At 40.1% G+C, this 21,162-nt stretch overlaps 1 protein-coding gene across 5 annotated transcripts in view; it reads right to left on the bottom strand.

Annotated features, from left to right (window-relative positions):
• Positions 1 to 21,162, bottom strand: part of ANKS1B (ankyrin repeat and sterile alpha motif domain containing 1B) — a 1,156,005-nt gene that overhangs the window by 289,065 nt on the left and 845,778 nt on the right. For all 5 annotated transcript variants that reach the window (XM_059936736.1, XM_059936735.1, XM_059936734.1 and 2 more), the window contains exon 17: positions 4,658 to 4,810. In XM_059936736.1, the coding sequence (XP_059792719.1) occupies positions 4,658 to 4,810 (153 nt within the window). The remainder of the gene's footprint in view (positions 1 to 4,657; positions 4,811 to 21,162) is intronic.

Below are 21,162 nucleotides of genomic sequence, written 5' to 3' on the forward strand. Positions count from 1 at the left end.
TGGTGGGAATGTAAATTGATACAGCCACTATGGAGAACAGTATGGAGGTTCCTTAAAAAACTAAAAATAGAACTACCATACGACCCCACAATCCCATTCCTGGACATGTATCTGGAGAAAACCATAATTCAATAAGAGTCATGTACCACAATGTTCATTGCAGCTCTATTTACAATAGCCAGGACATGGAAGCAACCTAAGTGTCCATCGAAAGATGAATGGATAAAGAAGATGTGGCACATATATACAGTGGAATATTACTCAGCCATAAAAAAAAGAAATTGAGTTATTTGTAGTGAGGTGGATGGACCTAGAGTCTGTCATACAGAGTGAAGTAAGTCAGAAAGAGAAAAACAAATACCATATGCTAACGCATATATATGGAATCTAAAAAAAAGAAAAAGAAAAGGTTCTGAAGAACCTAGGGGCAGGACAGGAATAAAGATGTAGACACAGAGAATGGACTTGAGGATGTGGGGAGGGGGAAGGGTAAGCTGGGACGAAGTGAGAGAGTGGCACTGACATATATACACTACCAAATGTAAAACAGATAGCTAGTGGGAAGCAGCCGCAAAGCACAGGGTGATCAGCTCGGTGCTTTGTGACCACCTAGAGGGGTGGGATAGGGAGGGTGGGAGGGAGACGCAAGAGGGAGGGGATATGGGTATATATGTATACGTACAGCTGATTCACTTTGTTATAAAGCAGAAACTAACACACCATTGTAAAGCAATTATACACCAATAAAGATGTTAAAAAAAAAAAGATATGAGATCTCCACTACTCTCCCCTATTCCTATACTTTGGGTAGCTTTGTGACTAAAACCTTTATTAGGTTATTCAAATAACCTTGTTTTTCAAAGGCATTAATGTGCTCCACCAAGAAAAAGATCTTTGGGGACGTTTTGAAAGATTACAATTTCAAATGTATTTGTACTTTTCAAGTCACAACTTTGTGTAGTTTTCATTTCTTCATGAAAATACTTTGAATAAATTTATACTCAATGTGAATGTATTATTAGTTGTTTAATATCAAGAATAATACCATATGAAATTGGAGGCTTAGTCAATATGATTTAATGACTGAAGTAATTTGTAATTACATCAGCAGTCAGTCTTCTCGTCCTCTGTTCTCCTCAGCAGACCTCTATATCAAAGACAGCCTCCACCTGCACTTCTCTCTTCACTCTACATAGAATAGAAGTTATTGGAGCCATTGGGTTTCCTTAAAACTAGCCACTCATTACAAAAGTTCAGCATGGGACTTGTCCTAAAAGGCTTTGCTCTAAATCAAAGTGACCGTACATTCCTTCCTCGCTGTAAAAAATAAATTATGCATACTTAATACAGAATTGCTGGGCCCATATATTATATATGAGATTATCTTACATTTGGATACTTTCCCTCACTAGTTGGGATAAGTGAAAGTCTTGAATTTGAGACCAGTCGAAAGCATCGTCAGCCAGGAGGTATACATGGTGCCTATCTCTCATTTTAAAACCCAACAGCCCTAAACCATCAAATGAACTACTCTGTAGCAGATCTAAAGGGTGTAAAAATTTTGTTCTCTGATTTCCAAGTCTAAAGGTACAGATAGTTTGTCCATAATAAGTATACTTATGGAGTTAAATGACTTGCAAAGCCTCCCCAAGAGTGTGAACTTGCCCATAAATTCATCACAAACTTTAAATTCCATCAGTTCACTTTAAGGAAAATATACTGGGTTGGTATTAGATGCAGATGTTGTACTCCAGGCCCAAGGAATTTGGCCTCAAGGTCTAAAACACAATGACTATGTTTTCCGATTCTGATATAATGCTTGTGACAGGTACTTCTCTCCAGATTGGAGTCAGATTGTATTACAGCAAAAGTACCTTCAAGAGTTAGTAAGGGTGGGGCTTCCCTGGTGGCGCAGTGGTTAAGAATCCGCCTGCCAATGCAGGGGACACGGGTTCGAGCCCTGGTCCAGGAAGATCCCACATGCCACGGAGCAACTAAGCCCGTGTGCCACAACTACTGAGCCTGTGCTCTAGAGCCCACGAGCCACAACTACTGAGCCCGTGCACCACAACTACTGAAGCCCGCTCACCTAGAGCCTGTGTTCTGCAACAAAAGAAGCCACCTCAATGAGAATCCCGCGCACCACAACGAAGAGTAGCCCCCGCTTGCTGCAACTAGCGAAAGCCCGTGTACAGCAACAAAGACCCAACGCAGCCAAAAAAAAAGAAAAAAAGTTAGTATGGGTGGACAGACTCTAGGTCCATCCACCTCACTACAAATAACTGGGAGGGAGATGCAAGAGGGAGGGGATATGGGGATATATGTATACATATAGCTGATTCACTTTGTTATACAGCAGAAACTAACACATTGTAAAGCAATTATACTCCAATAAAGATGTTAAAAAAAAAAAGAACCAAATGGAATTCTAAAACTGAAAAACAAAACAAACAAACAAAAAAGAGTTAGTATGGGTGGGAAAGGCCATTGTTCTGTCCCAGCTCAAGGCTGGTTAGCCCTGTGGGCAGTGATTTAATGCCCTGAGCCTTGGCGTTAAACACGGGGCCTTACGGCCTCACTGCCCTGCAGTCGCTGCGGTCATCCACAAGGCCTGACCACGGTGACTGAACGGGCATCTCTAGGCTGCTGGTACACATAGCACTGGGGAAAAGTGTGGGTCCAAGCCCACACCTTAAATATTAGCCTCAGTACTTGAATTTTGAGAGACATATAGTCTTGTTTTAATGATCCTTGCTTCAATGAAAACCTTTTATAATATAGTTCCATTGGAATCTGTTCTTTTCAACGAGGGATTACTGCTAATGCAAGTTAAGTGAGTGACTCATGTGCTATCTATCCAAAGTATTCATTCTTCAGTGGGGAGCGATATTATTCAGCTGTTACATAGAGATATTTATCATTGACTAGAAAGCAACTTAGTTGGAAGCATGTTTGATTTGTGGAAGATCCCCCTTTAATAAATGGCTAAGAGTAGCCATAAAATGAGTGTCGAGTTCTCAGTGGAAAACTAAAATCTCCTTGATGCAACTAAAAAGCAATACAGTTTCAGTTGCTTCCACTCAGACTAACAACAAAATTAATCAGAGGCTTTTAGTGAGATAGTGAGTTCCTTCTGAAATAATGAAAGCTTTTGTGAAAGGATAGGAACAGAAAGCTAAGAGTAGCTGATGGCAAATTAGAAGAAGAAGCCAAGAATTTGTCCATTTAAAGTGATTTTTAGATTAAAGTTTTTATAGATGTTCCAGAAAAGATATTATTTTTAAGACAGACTTCTAAAGCAAAGAATAATTAGTTACTACTAATTAACCATAATTTAAAATAATTAATGACATTCAGTACATAGAGACCGGACTTTTGGAGAGAAAATGTCATAAAGACTAGAACAGAGTGCTTTTGAACCAGCAGAAATGTATTTGCTTTGTCTTTCAGTTTATGAATGCTTTTTTTCCAGTTACTAGAATATAAAACTTAAGTCTAAGAAATTCTCTGAAAGATTAAATGATTTCTCACTTTTGAAAAGAAATGTTCATGATACCAAATAAAATATGAAGGCATGATAATTATGCTATCTTTTCATCTCTTTCATTCCTTTATGCCATTAGAAATAAAAGAGCAGTAAAAATAAAATGAGAAAATGATCAGTATCAAAATCAGTTAAACAGGGCTTCCCTGGTGGCACAGTGGTTAAGAATCCGCCTGCCAATGCAGGCGACACGGGTTCGGGCCCTGGTCCGGGAAGATACCACATGCCTTGGGGCAACTGGGCCCGTGTGCCACAACTACTGAGCCTGTGCTCTAGAGCCGGCGAGCCACAACTACTGAGCCTGCGAGCCACAACTACTGAAGCCCACGTGCCTAGAGCCCGTGCTCCACAACGGGAGAGGCCACCGCAGTGAGAGGCCCATGTGCTGCAGAGGAGTGGCCCCCGCTTGCTGCAACTGGAGAGAGCCCGCACACAGCAACGGGGACCCAACGCAGCCAAAAATAAAATAAATAAAAAAAATAAATTTATAAAGAAAAAAAGCAGTTAAACAGATTTGGTTGATCTCTTTGGGCTCGAATACATGGCAACATATATTGGCCAGTTTTTATAGAAAATCTATGCCAAGTGTATGAATAAAACAAACAATTTAAGATTAGGTATAAGCCCTGGAAAATAAAATGTTGATATTACAGCAGCTTATAAAATAAGAAAAAAGTCCCTTCAAGTTTGGGGTTTATATATGCAGTTAAGGAAAAGAGACAAGGAAACATAACAGAGATAAAAAACTAAAAATGATGACTTTAATCTTTAAAAATGCATAAGAGCAAAGAATAGAATGGGAGCCTATTTGTTATCATGTTCATATCCTAAAGTGACAAAATTTCCTAAAATGGAAAGCCCGAAACTGCTTGGAAGTTTTTCTGAGATAATGTAAAACACCCTGAGAGTCCTCTTAGTTCCCACACCAAAACTTCAAAAGACAATCATTGTAGAGCTTGACTAGAATCAGAGAGACATATATTCAAAACAGAAGGCATACCTGTAAATCCTTGTTGGATGTCCAAAGAGTCACAAAGAAAGAAAAAATTACCCACCTATGGTAGGAATTATCAAGTGTTGAATCGTTAAGGTGTCTTTAAGAGACCAACTTACATTAATAAGTTCAACCTCCCAGATTTTTTTCAACAGGTCCATCGATGTATAGCCATTAATCAGAAAGGCTTTGGTGTAGTCACCTAGTTCGATGGAATCCAGCCACTCAGCAACAGATGTGGGATGGTAGCCATCATGGCCAATGGGTCTCATCTGTAATTAGAAAATCACGTTAGGATTAATTTAAGCTGTTTACTTTGTGTTCCAACAGCAGAATGCATCTCGGAAATTTATCTGATATGAAGCAACAGATCTTTCTGGATAAGAAAATAAGTAAACCCAAAATACTTTATGCACAATTCTAAATTATTAATAATTTCACGCTGAATTAGTTTTCAAAAATGCACCCAGAAATTTCCAATTTAGCTGCTAAATCAGTTCCATATTTGAGAGAACTAAATATGTCAAACTTCTGTTGCAGACATTATTGGCATTCTGTTGGACGGAATTTAAAATGATGTCAGTCGAGCAGTTTTAAATTCAGTGCTGAAGGCACAGGGAACTGAACTCCCAAAATGTAGATGATAATTCTCATATGCACAACATCAAAGCATGTGAAAATACTGCATGACTTAAACATCCAAAGGAATTCATGCTTATGCAAGACATGTAGGTAGTGCAAACATGCTGGAGAAACATACTGCTGTGGTAAGCCAGTAAAGAAGAGGCTTTTGGGTGTTTAAGGACCATGTGTTCTACATAGACTCTACAGTATGTTAGACAAGAATAGAGAATTCGCTGGCAGACAGATTCCTATTTTTTGTCAGCTATATAAAGATTTATTTTTTTACTTTAGGAGAACAAAGAAGTGTGACAGCAACATAATGTTTCTGAGTTTAAATTTGAGTGTCAAAGTAATTTAAGCAAGAGAAACTTCTGGCATTAAAATTTTGTATGGATTATTCTAGTCTTTTGGTTTTTATTTGAAATTTTAGTTGAATTTGCAGTTCTTGGTTTTTGAAGGAACTCGCTTCTAAGACTTGTGCTGCTTTGCATGCCATACCATAACATCTAATACTTCAGTTATTAAGGACAGCTGGCACCTCATCAACTTGATGTGATCCTTCAGTGAAATTCATGATGGGAACAGCAAAACTGGGCAAAATACAACATAGATTTTCCTCTTCCTTCAGATTCAAGGAGATAAATATTAACGGAAATCTATATGATTCTGATTTGTGAGCAGAGAAAAGATTAGTCTGGGCATCAGGGATTCAGATTTTAATCTCAAACATGTTAGGCTTTCCGCCACTATGCAGTGTTCTCATTTTTGAGATTCTCCTTACTCCTTTTTTTTGGAGGGGGTGCAAAGTGTTTATTAGGGATCAACATCTGCGGAAGGAGGGGTGAGGAAGCAGGGCTGGGCAGGAGAGGGGCCGAACTGTGGTGGGGCTTGATGGCATCTCTGTGAACCATCTGGGGAACTCTGGCACAGTTTAGGCTAGTAGAGTGTCCCAGGCAGGGCAGATATGAACGGGCCTTTGTGATCTGCCTCTCTGTCACTGGATGTTGCTGCCTGGGAGTAGCGTGCTCTGGTGAGGGCTCTCTGCCGTGGAGGCAGACCCTGAAGATGCTGACGGCTGGAGGCTGTCTGCTGACTACTCTCCCTGATGCTGGGCAAGTCCTTCCTCGAAGGGAGTTACAGGTGGTACATTGCCATGTCTTCCAGAATACCTGGGATCTCGAGTCACCAAATGTTACTATATTTGGCTTTTGCCTTTCACTCTATACCCACTCACTCATTCACATGCACACAACACTTATTTTTTAAATTTTAGGTGAACCATTGGAAAGACATTTCTCCTGAACCATTTGTGGACATCATGAAACTTCATCCCGATACTCCAGGAGCATCTCCCAAGAACAAGGACATTCTCCTACACAGTCACAGTATCATCACCCTCAATAAATCTAACATTGATAAAATTACGTTACCTAATATATAGTCCATATTAACATTCCCCAAATGTCCCCAAAATGTCATCTGTAGCTGTTTTTTTTTTTCCTAGCCATGATCAATCAAAGGTCAAGGCAATTATATTTTCAAGTATTTCTTCTACCTTTTTTTTTTCTCTCTTTTCTTCTTCTGGGATGGTATTTACTCCTTCATTTTTAAGTTCTCTTTTCTCCTTTTCTCTTTCCTATTGCTCCACTCTCCAATCCATTTTCCATTTTGAGGTTGAAATGTCCTCTCTTTTAATATTGCCATGTAATTCATTATTTTGCATTGGGGTCTGAACTACATCAGACTTTTGTATTTCATTCTTACATTGACTGACTCATTTTAGCTACTCATTAAATGTTTGTTCACATAACACTTAACTCAGTGTTTATTACACAGTAGTTACAAATGTAAATGACACCTCAGGAGTTGCAAAATGAAGCTTTACAAATACAGTATGCTAAGACATATATATGGAATCTAAGGAAAAAAAAAAAAAAAAAAAGGTCATGAAGAACCTAGTGGCAAGATGGGAATAAAGACACAGACCTACTAGAGAATGGACTTGAGGATATGGGGAGGGGGAGGGGTGAGATGTGACAGGGTGAGAGAGTGTCATGGACATATATACACTACCAAATGTAAAATAGAAAGCTAGTGGGAAGCAGCTGCATAGCACAGGGAGATCAGCTCGGTGCTTTGTGACCACCTAGAGGGGTGGGATAGGGAGGGTGGGAGGGAGGGAGATGCAAGAGGGAAGAGATATGGGAACATATGTATATGTATAACTGATTCACTTTGTTATAAAGCAGAAACTAACACACCATTGTAAAGCAATTATACTTCAATAAAGATGTTAATAAAAAAATATCAAATTTTGAAAATCGTAAAAAATAAATTTTTTTTAATAAAAAATCAAAAAAAAAATGATGTTTTAGCAGCAGTTACAAATAACCGGATACCATATATATGTGTAAAACTGGCAACTAGGACCCAAAGCAGAGGCTCAAAGGTATTAAATACTTTCATATTCTACAGAGAATTACAAAAATATTGGGGCCAGGGGCATTCTCCAGGACTTATTAAGAGGTGGTTGAACCAACTCTGCTACCCTGAATAATCACCCCAGCCTTAGGAAACTCCCTGGCTGCCCCAGTTGACACAAGGAAATAACTGGAGAAAGGGGAAGAAGGAAGGAAGAGAGACTCATTAGCTTTGAAATTAATATCCTGGCAGGGAGGTCTTGCTCTTAGCCATCCAAGAAGCTGATCACCCCAGCACTGGATACTGGGGACGAGCTTAGAGAATCTTGATGAATCAAGCTGGGGTAGAGTCAGATGTCCCATACCAGAGAACTGTGCAGTAGGGTCCCCATAGGTCACCCCAAGCATTCACACTCCATTCCTTTGAGAGAGCACCCAGTGGCCACCTGCCACACAGAGGTTGTTGATGATCAGCGTTAGCCAAAGAGCAATGACGGCAAACTCACCAGAGCTCTGCAAACCAAACCCAGTCAGGTATAAGGAAGTATGCCTTCCCCCCAATCTCTCCTTCTCTAGCACTAGGGAATTTAGAATCAGAAAAGAGAGAGGTACCAGTCCCTTGGGGGAAGCCTAAAATGGGGTAGGGGTGGGGGGAGAAAATAAAACTGGAGGCTTAAATGGATAGGAACTGAATTTGCAATATTTTACGTAACTGGAAAGCTACTGGATGTGTCTGAGATAACATTAAAAATAGCAACGAGAGAATCAATTGAGCTTGGTTGAAGGCAGGATTGGAAAAAAAATGTCACATCAGTTTCTGCAGACTGCTCAGAAATCTGGTTCCTCCTGTGAGGCAAGTTCTCCCAGACCAACCTTAAGGAGGTGAGAGGGAGGGAAATATTTGGTGGAAAGATGAGAGACGGGGGCAGGGTAGAGAGCAAGTGTGAAGAGAATCTAGGAAAGGGCACACTGACGTGTGCAGCGGCAGCATTCAGCCAGCTGCTCATTTGTTAAACATTTAGCCAGTGCCTATTCTGATAAATGTTGTGGAACAGTACAGAAGCAAACAAGTTATAGTCTCTCCCTCATAGAAATTATAACCCTTATTTAAAAAATATGTGAACAGATGAACAATAAATTATGAAGGCTCTCCATACCTGAAGACAGGAAACCATTAGCGCCAAGTGAAGTTACAAAACTAACTTGACACGTATTTAACGGTATGCAGAATGGTTACTGCGCTGCACAGCAATTTCCTTCAAAGCAATTCTTCCATCTGTTCCTTCATTTCTCTTCTTCCTGCCACTACTCTGTTTAGGTTCTTGTTGGTGCTTATAAAAATTAATGCAATAGCCTTCCACTTGGCCTCCTACCTTTGGTCCAGCTTATACCATGATGCTACATCAGTCTTCCAAAAAGCCAGGCTCTTTAAGTCAACCCTTGCACAAAAACCTATAGTGGTTCTTTCTTGATAAAAGCCCAAATGTCCTATTCCAGCATCCTAGGACAACTGAGATCACGTACAAACTTATCTTTTCAACCTAATTTCACACTACTTGCTATATGTAAACTAATACATATGATTAGACACATGAGTATGTCTAAACAGTATGTTAATTTGCTAAGCATTCCATGAACATGAACTGTGTGTGCAAGACACATTCATTTCTTTGCTAATATCATTTTCCATGCTTTTTGCCTTTATTTCTGGAGTGTTTCTCCAGGATTGGCTTCTTGAGCTCTAAGATACAAATTTCCAACCATTTGTAAAATATCTCACATAGATGTCCTATAGTATCACCAACACAAGCCAAAAATGTATCTCCTCCAGCTCACAAACTGGCCCTCCTTTTGTGTTTCCCAACTAAGTTAATGGGGAAGCATCACACTATTGCCCACCTAGATGCTTAGGAGTCAGCTAGCTTTCCCCATTCTGTTTTACCATCATATCTAATTAGGCCAACAAGTCTTATATATTTGATTTCCAAAATGTCTCTCAATTCAGTTCCTTTCTTCCAAAATGGACTTTGGAATCTGACAATAATATCTACTGCAGTATTGTAAGGATCATATGACATAGGGTATGTGAACTAGTGCAGTGTTTTGAATACATATGTCTTCAGTAACTCTTAGTTCCCTTCCCTCCCCAGTGCCCTAAATTAGGCCCATGCTTATTTTGAAACTGTACAATGTTGAGTCCTTTGGCTGCTACTCTTTTCAACTTCCAATCAAAACTCTTCTTTCCTCTCTCACCCCTCCCAACTTCCCTCACTCCTTGTCTTTTCTACTTTGTTTTAGAAAGAGTTTATGACTGCTAGCATCTTTATACTCCCCTTCCCACAGGTGACAGTTATTTTTCAGAAATATATCTAACAAGGTCCCTCAAGTCGATTGAATTGTTGGTCTCAATTCTTCGCTCTCTTCCTGGATTAGAATTATGCCTCTGTGCCCTTTGCTGAGGGATCTATATTGAACCCTGATGTGGCTGGAGTTACTTCTACATCCCATTGATGTTGGTCATGTACTTGCTTGGCCAGTGGAACAGGCAGAAGTATCAGTGTGGTGGTTTATAGATGAGGCCTCTGCACTCCTGTGATCTACTCATCCTTTTGAGTCCTATGCTCTATTACAAGAAAAACAATTGTTGACTAGTTGCATAACTGCTGGTCCTAGGAGAAAGATGAAGACTTGTGGAGCAAACCTAAATCTAGCCCGAGGCTTGGAGTCTACCCCAGCTCACTGGAGCTCAGGTGAGTCCAGCTGAAGTTAGCTGAACCACAGCTGACCCGTGGACTCATGAGTAAGGAAAATAAATATATATACATATATTTTGTTTCTATAAACCACTGATATTTTGACATATAGGGGAAAACTGACTAATAGAGTCACTCTTTTATTACAAAACCCTTGGTATTTGCATTAGTCTGGGTTCTCCAGAGAAATAGAATCAATAGGCTGTGTATATACACATGTAGAAGCCCCTAACCTGGCAAGTGTGAAATGTGCAGCGCAGGCTGGAGACTCAGGGAAGAACTAATGTTGCAGCTCAAACCTGAAGGCAGTCTGGAGGCAGAATTCCTTTGTCTTCTTTGGAGGACCTCAGTCTTTTTCTCTGATTGGATAAGTCCATCCACATTATGAAGGGTAATCTGCTTTACTCAAAGTCTAACTGATTGAAATGTTAATTTCATCTTTAAAAAAATACCTTCACAGTGACGTCTAGACTGGCGTTTGATCAAATATCTGGGTACTGTGGCCTAACCAAGTTGACACATAAAATATTCCAAACTCTTTATGAATCCACCAGCAAATGCATCTACATGAGACTGAGAAAGACTAGGGAAGCTAAGTTAACATCAACATCCTACCCAAGTTACGTGACTGTCATCTAGTAAACATCTATGTACTGCGTTCTCACTAATCCTAAACTAAGTAATTCTTTATTTTATGAGTATGATTGTTGGGGCATAATCCACTGTATTTCTAGTAAACTTCCATACTTTTGCTCATGCTATTCTCTCTTCCAGGGATGCTATTTTCCCCCTGTTCAAATGCCATCTCTTTTGTGACGCCTTCTCCAAAGCTACCTTTACTCCCAGGTCAAAACTAATCATACCTTCTACTAGGTTTCTGTAGTAATTTGCATAAAATTCGATTATAGCTCTATTAAAGTCTGATTTCTATTATAGTTAGAGAGGTGAATGTCTGTCTTCTTCTTTAGACTGTCAACCTCTTGGTGATGAAATAAGGTCTTAGCCACTTTTGTAGTCTCTCACATGCCCAGCAGAGCATCTCACATATGGCAGGCATTTGCTAAATGTTCATTAAATTAAGTGATTTAATGAACACATGAAGATAAAATGAGAAATTAATTTTAGTGGTATGGCATCCATTTGTGGGGGAGATTTGTATTTTTTACTACATATTATGAAAATGAGGGCTCTTTTTATGGTCTAACAGTAATGTTTACAACTATTTAAAACTATTAAATACCAAGGACCAATTCCAGGTAGTATGCTGTATCACAAAATGCACTGGGCTTTGTTTCTGTAGCCTGGCAGTCTTGACTCTACTATTAACTAGCTGTGTAACTATGGGCAAGTTACTTCACATCTCTAAGCTTCAGTGTTCTCATCTATAAAATAAGGGTGTTAGATCAATGATCTCAAAGTTCCTTTTTAGTTCCTAAGTCTTACAATTCTATAATTTGTATATTAATATCAAATTAGTGTCAGATTTATTTATCCAGTAAAAAGAAAAGAAGCCCAAAGGCAAAGAAAAAGATTACAGGACAAGATAGGACATTTAGGTTAAAGGCAGATGACATCCACACTTCTTTCCTTGAGTGTACCCACACGGAGCACAGTGACTGCTTTCTCAGATTAGCAGGGTTTAAACTCTTCTTCCAGCAGGCACACCTGGCAGGACAAGGCTAGACAGCGACAGCTCCAGGGGCTGCCGGGCCTGCCACACTGCGGAGCATGAATGGGAGTCAGGCACAGTCTGTAATCTGAGAGGCAGAGTGGTGGGCAGGCAGCAGGCACTGTAACAGAGGTTCACAACAAGGCAATACGATTCTACTAGTTGAATCCCAAAGTCTGGGGAAAACCTAAGTTGGGATAGAAATCAGAGATAGCAGTGAAGAAAGCTTCAGTCTCTGGAAAAATGAGGATATATTGGTACATTTTACCAAAGATCTTCCTTGTTGCTCTTGATGTCTTGTTATTCTGCCCAAATGTGCATTGACTTTCCTCCAGGAGCCTCTTAAAGCAAACCTGGCCTCAGAGAGGGCACACTGTTAACATCACAGGCTACACAGCAGGCAGAGATCACTGACCCTAGGACAGTGCTCTGTGGTGTTCTGGGGCTTCAAGGGGGCCAATTATAAGACAGGTGAACAGTACAGGTTCTGAAACTGCCTGGTCTACTTCAGTTGAATAGCTCATATTTTAAGTCTTTTACACAGGTAGGAAGAGGAAGGAAAGCTTTCTCTACTTTAAAAAGAAATATTTGAAAACCACTGACCTAGAAGATTTTTGCAAGATTACATGACCACTACAGTTTTATTTTCTTTTAATTTGTTAGTTTTATTGAAGTATTCTGGGTTTGTTGTATATGTATGGACATGTATATATCTATATATCTATATATCTATATATATATAGTCTGTCATTCTCTCTGCCTGAAACCAGCTTTATCTGCTGAGACAAAGATAATACCTTATAAAGTGATAGAGCCACAAGATGAAAGGTATAGCAAGAGGAAGGCAATAAAGATAGTAAAAGGAAACAAAAGAAGAAAAAATGAAATTACATTATAATAGATTTGGGATTAAATTTAAAAAACAGTTCTCAGTGCAACAAGTTATGAAGCCAGCATTATGATAGTGGCATGGTAATTAGATCAAGAGAATAAGGAACTCAAAAAAGTCAATAACAAATTTGGCAGACATTTTTATATCTGAAAGTGTTACAAAATTGAGACAGAGACCCATTGTTGTTCACCCGAAACTGTTCTCTCTTCTTCCATAGTAATGGGTCTTCAATTGAGCTCGTGTCTGCCTAACTAGATTCGAGATACACTAGCTTCTCTTCTGGTTGCTTCCATGAGAATACATTTGAGCCTATGGGATGCCAATGAAAGTGCTGCGTGTAACTTCCAGGTCATCTTTAACCTAAAAGGTTCTTTGCTCTAGAGTTGCTTTTTTTTTTTGTCTACTCTTGAGCTGAAACATCTGTGGCTGCAGCCCAGCTTCGTCCACATGGGCAAAACAATACTCTAGAGTTTGGGAAATGCTTCTCAAACCTTAATGTACATGAGAATCATGTGGGAGATCTTAACCTGCAGATTCTAATTCAATAGGTTGAAGGGAGACTCTGAGATTCTGCATTTCTGACAAGCTTCCTGGCGATGCTGATGCTGTCAGTCTGGGGACCATACTTTAGAGGATGATAGAGGAACAGATGGAAGGTCCTGGGTCCTTCCACAGTTGCACAGAGCAGAGTCAACTTGTAAACCGGACTGCTCACTGTCAGACAATTACGTGGGAGATATAAGCATTCTGTTCTTTAAACCACTAGGAAGTCTCTATTTTAGTGGCTTAGCCTTTAATAAAAACAGAATTAAAAATTAAATAAGGCAACTTCACGTAGAACATTTAAAGGAAGCCTGTATTTCCATTTGACAGTATGTTGCATTGTCTTTTGTTTTGTGAAGCCATGAGTTTTCATATCTGTTGCCATTAAAAGAAACTTCATTTCTTTTAACTGCCTTTGTTGGTATCTTTCTGTCAATCATGCCACCGTCCCTTTGTGACAACTATGCAAGGGATAAGAGGGGGAAATGTAGAAAACCTCAAGTTTCTAGCTTTGACACCTGGGTACATGGTGGTATTACCAGCTGAGAAAGAAAAGAAAATAGAAGGAAATACACAAATAATTTTGAGACATGAGAAATTAAAGATGTTGGGGAATAGCACGTTAAATTTGGGGGAGAAGTCTGAGGGGACATATAACCTTGGGCAGCAGCAGCAGCACAAGGGGGAGTCTTGGCTCTTCCACTCATTAGCTGTATGACCTTGAGTAAACTACTCAACCTTCCTAAGCATCCATTTTCTGATTAGTAATGTGAGAGAGAGAAAGAACGTCTACCTCTGAGGGTTGTCACAGACATTCAGTGAAATAATGCAAGTAGAGTTTAGCCCAGTGCTCAGCACGAAGAAGCACTTGATAAATCTTAGTTATTTTTATCACATGGGGGAGCTGAAATCCTACGTGGATGGGACTGAAGAGGGTATGTATTGATAGTATGAGAAGAGAAGTGGCCTGAGGAGAATCAACGTTTTCAAAGTGAAGGATAAGAATTATTTTCAGGAGACGAAAAAGGGAATAGTCAAGACAACAAGAGAAGTGAGGGAACAAAAGTTGCAAGGAGTCTGTGGGCAGCAGTGCTGGAATCTGCAGAGGTCTGCTGAGAAGAGGAGGGAGAAGCGCTCATGGCATCTGGCAAATAGGTCTCTGCACCTTACTAAGAAGAACCCAGAAGCTAGTCTGTGCTGGGTTGAGGTGTGAGTTAGAGATGAGGACATAGAAAGTGCAATCTAAATGATTCTGCTGAGGAGTTTGTATGGGAAGAGAAGGAGGGAGAGGGAGTTTTTAGAAATTACAAGGAAAAGGCATGGAAAGGAGTGACAAATGAGGATTCAGGGCTGAGGAAGGTCAGACACACAAAGGAGTAAGAGTCCAAGAGTGCAGTGGAGATTGGGGTGGGGTAGAGGGCTTGCCTTTTGCTCTGGTGATTTTTGCTTGCCTTTCTTAGAAATTATAGCATGAGAGGCATAGTTAGAGATAACTTTGGGGTTAATAATTTCTGTGTTAACAGAAGCTACCTGGCTTGGACTTGGTGAGAGCACTCATAAAGGTCCTCATGTGGGCAAGGGCAGCTTTCCGGGTGGCATGCTGCTCCCCGGATACACACAAACCTGACTACCATTTATTATAAACGTACTGGTACAACAGCCTCGATGTGCCAGGCTCAGGTACTTAAACTTGCCTATGAAGCTGCAATGGACCATGGCTCCTCTCTTCTACCTGGATGTACTTTGTGCCCTCAGACTCCCTGATAGGAGTTTTGTAATACAGACAGCTGACATCGTCGGGTATGTCCCTCTATTCCTGCTCCTTGTTCTAGCCTTTTCTGCTCTGTCCTGCTGCTACCCAAGACCTAGACTAACAGCAGCCCTGAGAATAAACCAGGATAAACAGTGCTAGCAGACAGCGTGCTGCCACGTCCAAAAGCAGGTCTATCAAGTATCGCGAGGATCAGATCTCCCACAGGCTCTGAGACCTGGGCTTAGACATCTCCGTGCTGTTCATCAGTGGCTCTTAAAAGACTGATTGAACGTGAAAGAGAAAGGCAGATCCACTGACCACGGAGCCCCAGAAAAAGTCTATTCATCACCATTTAAGCGCTATTGCAGTGTAACTTTGCTGGGAGAGATGTCTACGAAATGGATAAGAGTACTGATGACACCACCTAACAATCATGTGAGACTTTAAAGAGCCCAAAGGGATTTCATACACATTATCTCATTTGTGAGGGGTTTTAGGTGATCTTTGGGAAAATGCCCTTTATGGAGTCTGAGACTCTGGGTGCTCCATGTAATGATATTCCTTCTGTGGAACTGAAAGGATTAATACACCGTGACTATTGTTAGGAAGCACAATGTGATAAAGCCTCTTGTTGTATATACGCAGCAAGGGAGGGAGACATGTAACATAGACGAATCTGTTGCTTGAAGCCCCTTTGTCTGCAATTAGATTCTCTTATGGAGACAATTTCTGTAAAAGAATGGGGAGAAACTTAAACCCTCAGAGGTAAGTGAGTTATATTTGGATGTCACTATGGACTTACAAATTGCAGATAATAGTAACCTCTCTAATTTTTCCCACCACCAACTGAGCCTTGCCGACTTTGCGTCCTTGAGTGTTTAGACAATTGAAGACTCCCAGCTTTAGGAATAGGGCAGGAGCATGAAGAGGTGATACCTGGATATTACTTGGCACTACATTTTGCGGGAATAAAGGGAAAGTGAAGCGCTTTGGACTGGGTACTATCTCTTAATGCCCTGTGATTTCTATTTCATGAATAAAAGAAATAAACTAAGGTCAGGCTGTGAGAGGGCCTGAGGTATCCCTTATTTTGACAAGTCTTAGACTGTGAAGTGAAGTAATGGACAAATAGTGCATAGACAAGAAATGTTTTTAAGACACATGGTGATCAACTTCCAATAGCACAGTATGGTTGATTGGTGATCAAAATAGAAGCACTAGCCAGACTAGTCAACCCTCTAGCCATCAGGGTTAGGGATTAACCCTTTGATAAAAGGCACTGGACTGACCACAAGTTAAAGGAGTGAAGCTGCCAAAACAGACAAGTTCTATAAACTGTGGTAGGAAAAAAAATGACCATAACAACAGTAACAACCATAAAACAATCTCTTTATCGCGTTGCAAACAGTGTGAGCAGACTGCCAATCAGGCTTCTTCTATGCACACACAGAGTAACTGCTCTCTGGAGCATCACCTGAGAACCTGGCAGTTACCTGCCAGGTAAGATCTGTGCGGATGTGGATGAAAGGACCGATAGGTAGAGCCACTACGCAGTACATATATAAACACTGGGGTTGGATGATTTTATTGTACTTCTCTCTGAAGCTTTTGGTAAAAGGTGTGTTTTTAAAAATTCAATAAAAGTACATGCTTTTGCCATCTTTTCATTTCTAAAATCCTTGTTGAGATCATATTGACCCTAGAGCCCTCTGTTAAATATCACTATTTGTTTTATTTCCTTGTTGCAAATCTCTTTTATGAAACAAGGGCTCAGATTAAAGATGAAGTGGATTTATTGCAACTAGAATAAGGTGCTGAACAACGCTCACCATCATTCACATTTTCAAGCTCCACCACTGATATGAACTATATTTAGAAAAAGACAAAGGATCCCTTTTTTTTTTTTTACCTCTGACAGTACATGTTTTCTGACATTCATGTAGCTACAATGCTTATGTAGTGCACTGGTTATGTAGCACACTGCCTTGCTCTTATAACAGAAATTTTAAATGCTACTATCAGTCCGGAAAATTGTTTGTAAGTTATTAGTCTCAACTAAAAAAAAATTTCCCAAACTTGAGTCTTCAGAAGATAATGAATGTTCTGAATACCAATTCTATTTATTTGATATTTAAAAACCATGTCCTTTCTCAAAGCCTCTAGGTATGTGCATAATAACATCACCCACTGAAGTACTTCAAACAGATAAATGTACCATAAAACCAAAGTCAGCAGTATACAAATGAATAACTTATGTTCTGCTTGGGTAGGGAAGTATAAAAGATATACAAATGGTGGCAAAAAATTAGTATAGGAGTTACAAAATTGAGGACCTACAACCCATCCATCTATCCATCTGTCCATCCATCCACCCATCCATCCATCCATCCATCCATCCAATCATCCACCCATCTACTCATTCATTCATTCACTCATTCACTCAACAAATATATAGGGCATGTCTACTATATTCTAGGCACTGTTCTGGATGCATCAGTGAATAAAACATGTAGAGGTGTCAGCCATTGTGGAGTTTACATTCTAACTGGGGAGACAGAAAATAATTAACATAATAAATAGTATAATAAATAGGGAAATTATGTCAGAAAGTGATAATTGCTGTGACAAGAGAAAGTACAAGAGGAGGATTGGGAGTGCTGGAGGTTCTGTGGGGACAGGAGAAAATGGGGTATTCAATAGGGTGGTTAGGGGACATCTTATTCAGAAGGCAAGACTTGAACAAAGATTTAAAGAGGGCAAATTTGCTTTGTTGGCAACTAGGGGGAGAGGATTCCAAATAGAGGGAATAGGTAGAGCAAAGGCTCTCAGGAAGGAGTGAGCCTGGTGTCCATTCAAGGAATAACAAGGAAACCAGTGGGGTTGAAGCAGCTTGTGCAGGCAGAGAGAGGCAGGGAACAGGTCAGAGAGGTAATCAGGGGCCAGATTAGGTAAAGCTTTGAAGGTCTTGTAAGGATTTTGGCTTTCATTCTGTGGGAAACAGGGAGCCAGTGCAAGAATTTGCACAGAGCAGTGACATGATTTGGCTTATATTTCAGCAGAATCACTCTGGTTGCTGTGTTGAGAATAGTGTATAGGGAAGCAAGGGTAGGAGCAGAGAGGCCTGTCCAGAGGCTCTGGAAGCAACTCAGGAGAAACAGGGCTAGTGGCTTGGACAGGGTGCTAGAGGAGAGGTGGTAAGAAATGGTCAGATTCCAGATGATTTCCTGAAACACAAAATAAAGTGTTCCTTGTTCTCTGATGTGGAATGGGAATCTGTCAGGTTGATGGCTGCATCTGGGTGGCACGGATCTCAGCTTGAACAGCACTGTGTTCATCTGTCAAGCATGGGGATATATAGAATATATACGTGGAATATATATGGCAGGGTTGGTCTTGCATGGGTCTGTTTTCAATGAGCAACCCAGCATCCTCAAAATACTCTTCTGCTTAAAGAAGGTGGCCAAGGCATATGTATTTGATTAATAGAACAAGAGATACATGTTCGAGGAGATGGGTGATTATGCATGGATTTCAGGATCTGGCACTCTTAATGGGCCCTGGCTTAGCTCCCATGGACCATGGCTTAAGAAGAAAAAGCTTCAATACAAAATCTATATCACAAAACATTTCTGGGACTTGGGAACAAAAGGAATCAGCAGAATTGGCACCAGCAACTTCATCAGCAAGCAGGGATGGTGCCATATCACAGATATTAGTGCCCTGAACATTGGGCACCAGCAGTTGGTGATGGTGCCCACACTGGCAGGCTGCAGTGACATTGGCAGAACAGTCAGTTGGCAGTGGCAAAAGTGCCCTTGATGGGAAGATACTGGGCACTGTAGCCAGTAGCACAGACATTAGTACCTTTGCCTCATTGGGCACCTGCAAGCTCTGAAGCAGCCTTTGGCAGTCATTAGTAGAGATTTGGTACACTCAGTGGGTATTAACAGCACTGAGAGCACTTTTGGTAAGTTCTGGTGGCACTGTTTCAAGCTTTGGTGACAGGAGCCATCAACCACAATAAGCTAGAGAGGCAGAGAAGGGCAGATGCCAGTCAGCAAGTGGTCTGGTTAATGGTGCACATATGACTTGAGAGACCCAGAATGAATCATTAGGAAAAATTTCAGTAAGGTCTAGAATATGCAGAGAAGTGTAACCTCATTTTGAAGCCCTGCCTGGAATTCTTGAGAACCCCTTTTATATCTATAGTGAGGGAATAATCTAAGAACTATTCCATCACCATTGGATGGAATAAAGAATAGCTTGGCTCTTAGGAAAATGTTTCCAGTTTCATAGTCTGATGTTGTTTGTTTGTTTGTTTGTTTTGTTTGTTTTTGGCCAGCTCAGAATTTTTAGTTACCTCAGACATCAAACTAAGAATTTTCAGCTTGACTTATGTGAATCCCCAGTAGAGAATCAGCTCTTAACAATAGTTTTAGTAGTAATTATTTATTTAATTCAACAAGAATTTTTAAGCACAAAATTTATATGTAACATCATTCTAGGTACTGTAAAAATGCAAAAGGGTCTAAGGTTCTTTCCTTCCAGGAATATGCAATTTTCTGTGTATATATTTGAAATATATACAAATATAAGAAAATTAACTACCAAAGTTTTTACAAGTTCCAGAAAAGAAACAAAACTTGAGTGGATTGGAGAAATTTGGGAGGAGTTTCTTCCATAGTTTCTCTTGGGGTTAATACATAGGGAAGTAAGTGAATGCCTGTGTGAGTGGGTATGTGTGTGTGTGTGTGTGTGTGTGTGTGTGTGTATGAAAGTGAGCAAGAGAGAGACAGAGAGAGAAACAGAGTGACAGACAGAGAATGGATGAATACTCTCTCCCTACTGTCTCTAGACCTAGCCGGAACACAGGCAGCATCCTCTGTCTGGAGTGATTCCCTTAATGACCTATTTGCTAAACATACGTATTAATTCCTTGAGATTAAACTCAAGCATCATGTACCCACCCAGAAAACTTTCCCTGACCTCCGTACTTAGTTCTTCCCTCCCCTTGGAGCATTTTTTTTCGCATAGTAGTTTAGTTTTCGACATATCTATCTCTGTCTAAAGAGTAGGTAGGACTCCTTGAGGCAGGAACCAGGTCTTATCCATTTTTTCATACCTATCTCTGAACCTAGCATAGGGCCAAAATGAACTATCTGATTGAATGGATGGATGAATCAGAGATTCACTGATGATCATCTGGGCATGTGGGTATCTGCAGACATTATGCATCTGGAGTTGCCCTAGCTCTCTGTCATCTGGCTCCAATCCTACCAGAAATGCTACAGTCTTTGAGATGTAAGGTCAATTGTTACTTCGTGTTTACATCAGTAGCACTTAGAAAAGTATTCAGTTGAAAGTGGACACCATAAAGGTTGGTAGATGATGATGTAATTGAGTCCCCGGGGGAAAGGCAGGGAAATCAATCTTCTCTACACTTACTGCAATAATCTCTTGTACATTTGTGAAGAAATTTTCACATTCAACAATTTCTATAATACATTTACCTATTAGTATTAGAAAACTGTAAATACAATTCTTTCCCACAAAGCAGTGGCCTCTAAATAGACAAGGAGTTGAGGGTTAAAACTGATGATGCACTGAATAAAAAGCTTTTAACCTGCTATGACTCTGTGATTCATAAATTATAACCTTAAAAAGCATTTAAAGTGTATCTATTTAGCACTTATGCCACCATGAATTCACAGAACAAGTAAAGGTAAAATGTATTTTCTCTTGAAGACATGAAAGAAGGAATCTGGCAGTTTATTTAGTACTCATTTCCTCCGATAAGAGCAGTAGTTATCTGTTAACTAAAACCAAAACAAAACAAACAAACAAAAAAGCAAGCTGAACATCTTTTTACTAAAATAGAAGATGATAGATCTGTGGGAGAGAGTGAAAATGGCCAGTCATTTTTCTAAAGATGAAAGGTGGATTCTTAGGTAGCATGACAGAAGATCAAGC

Source organism: Balaenoptera ricei, chromosome 10 (genome assembly GCF_028023285.1).
Source record: "Balaenoptera ricei isolate mBalRic1 chromosome 10, mBalRic1.hap2, whole genome shotgun sequence".
In the NCBI taxonomy this organism is placed as follows: domain Eukaryota; kingdom Metazoa; phylum Chordata; class Mammalia; order Artiodactyla; family Balaenopteridae; genus Balaenoptera; species Balaenoptera ricei.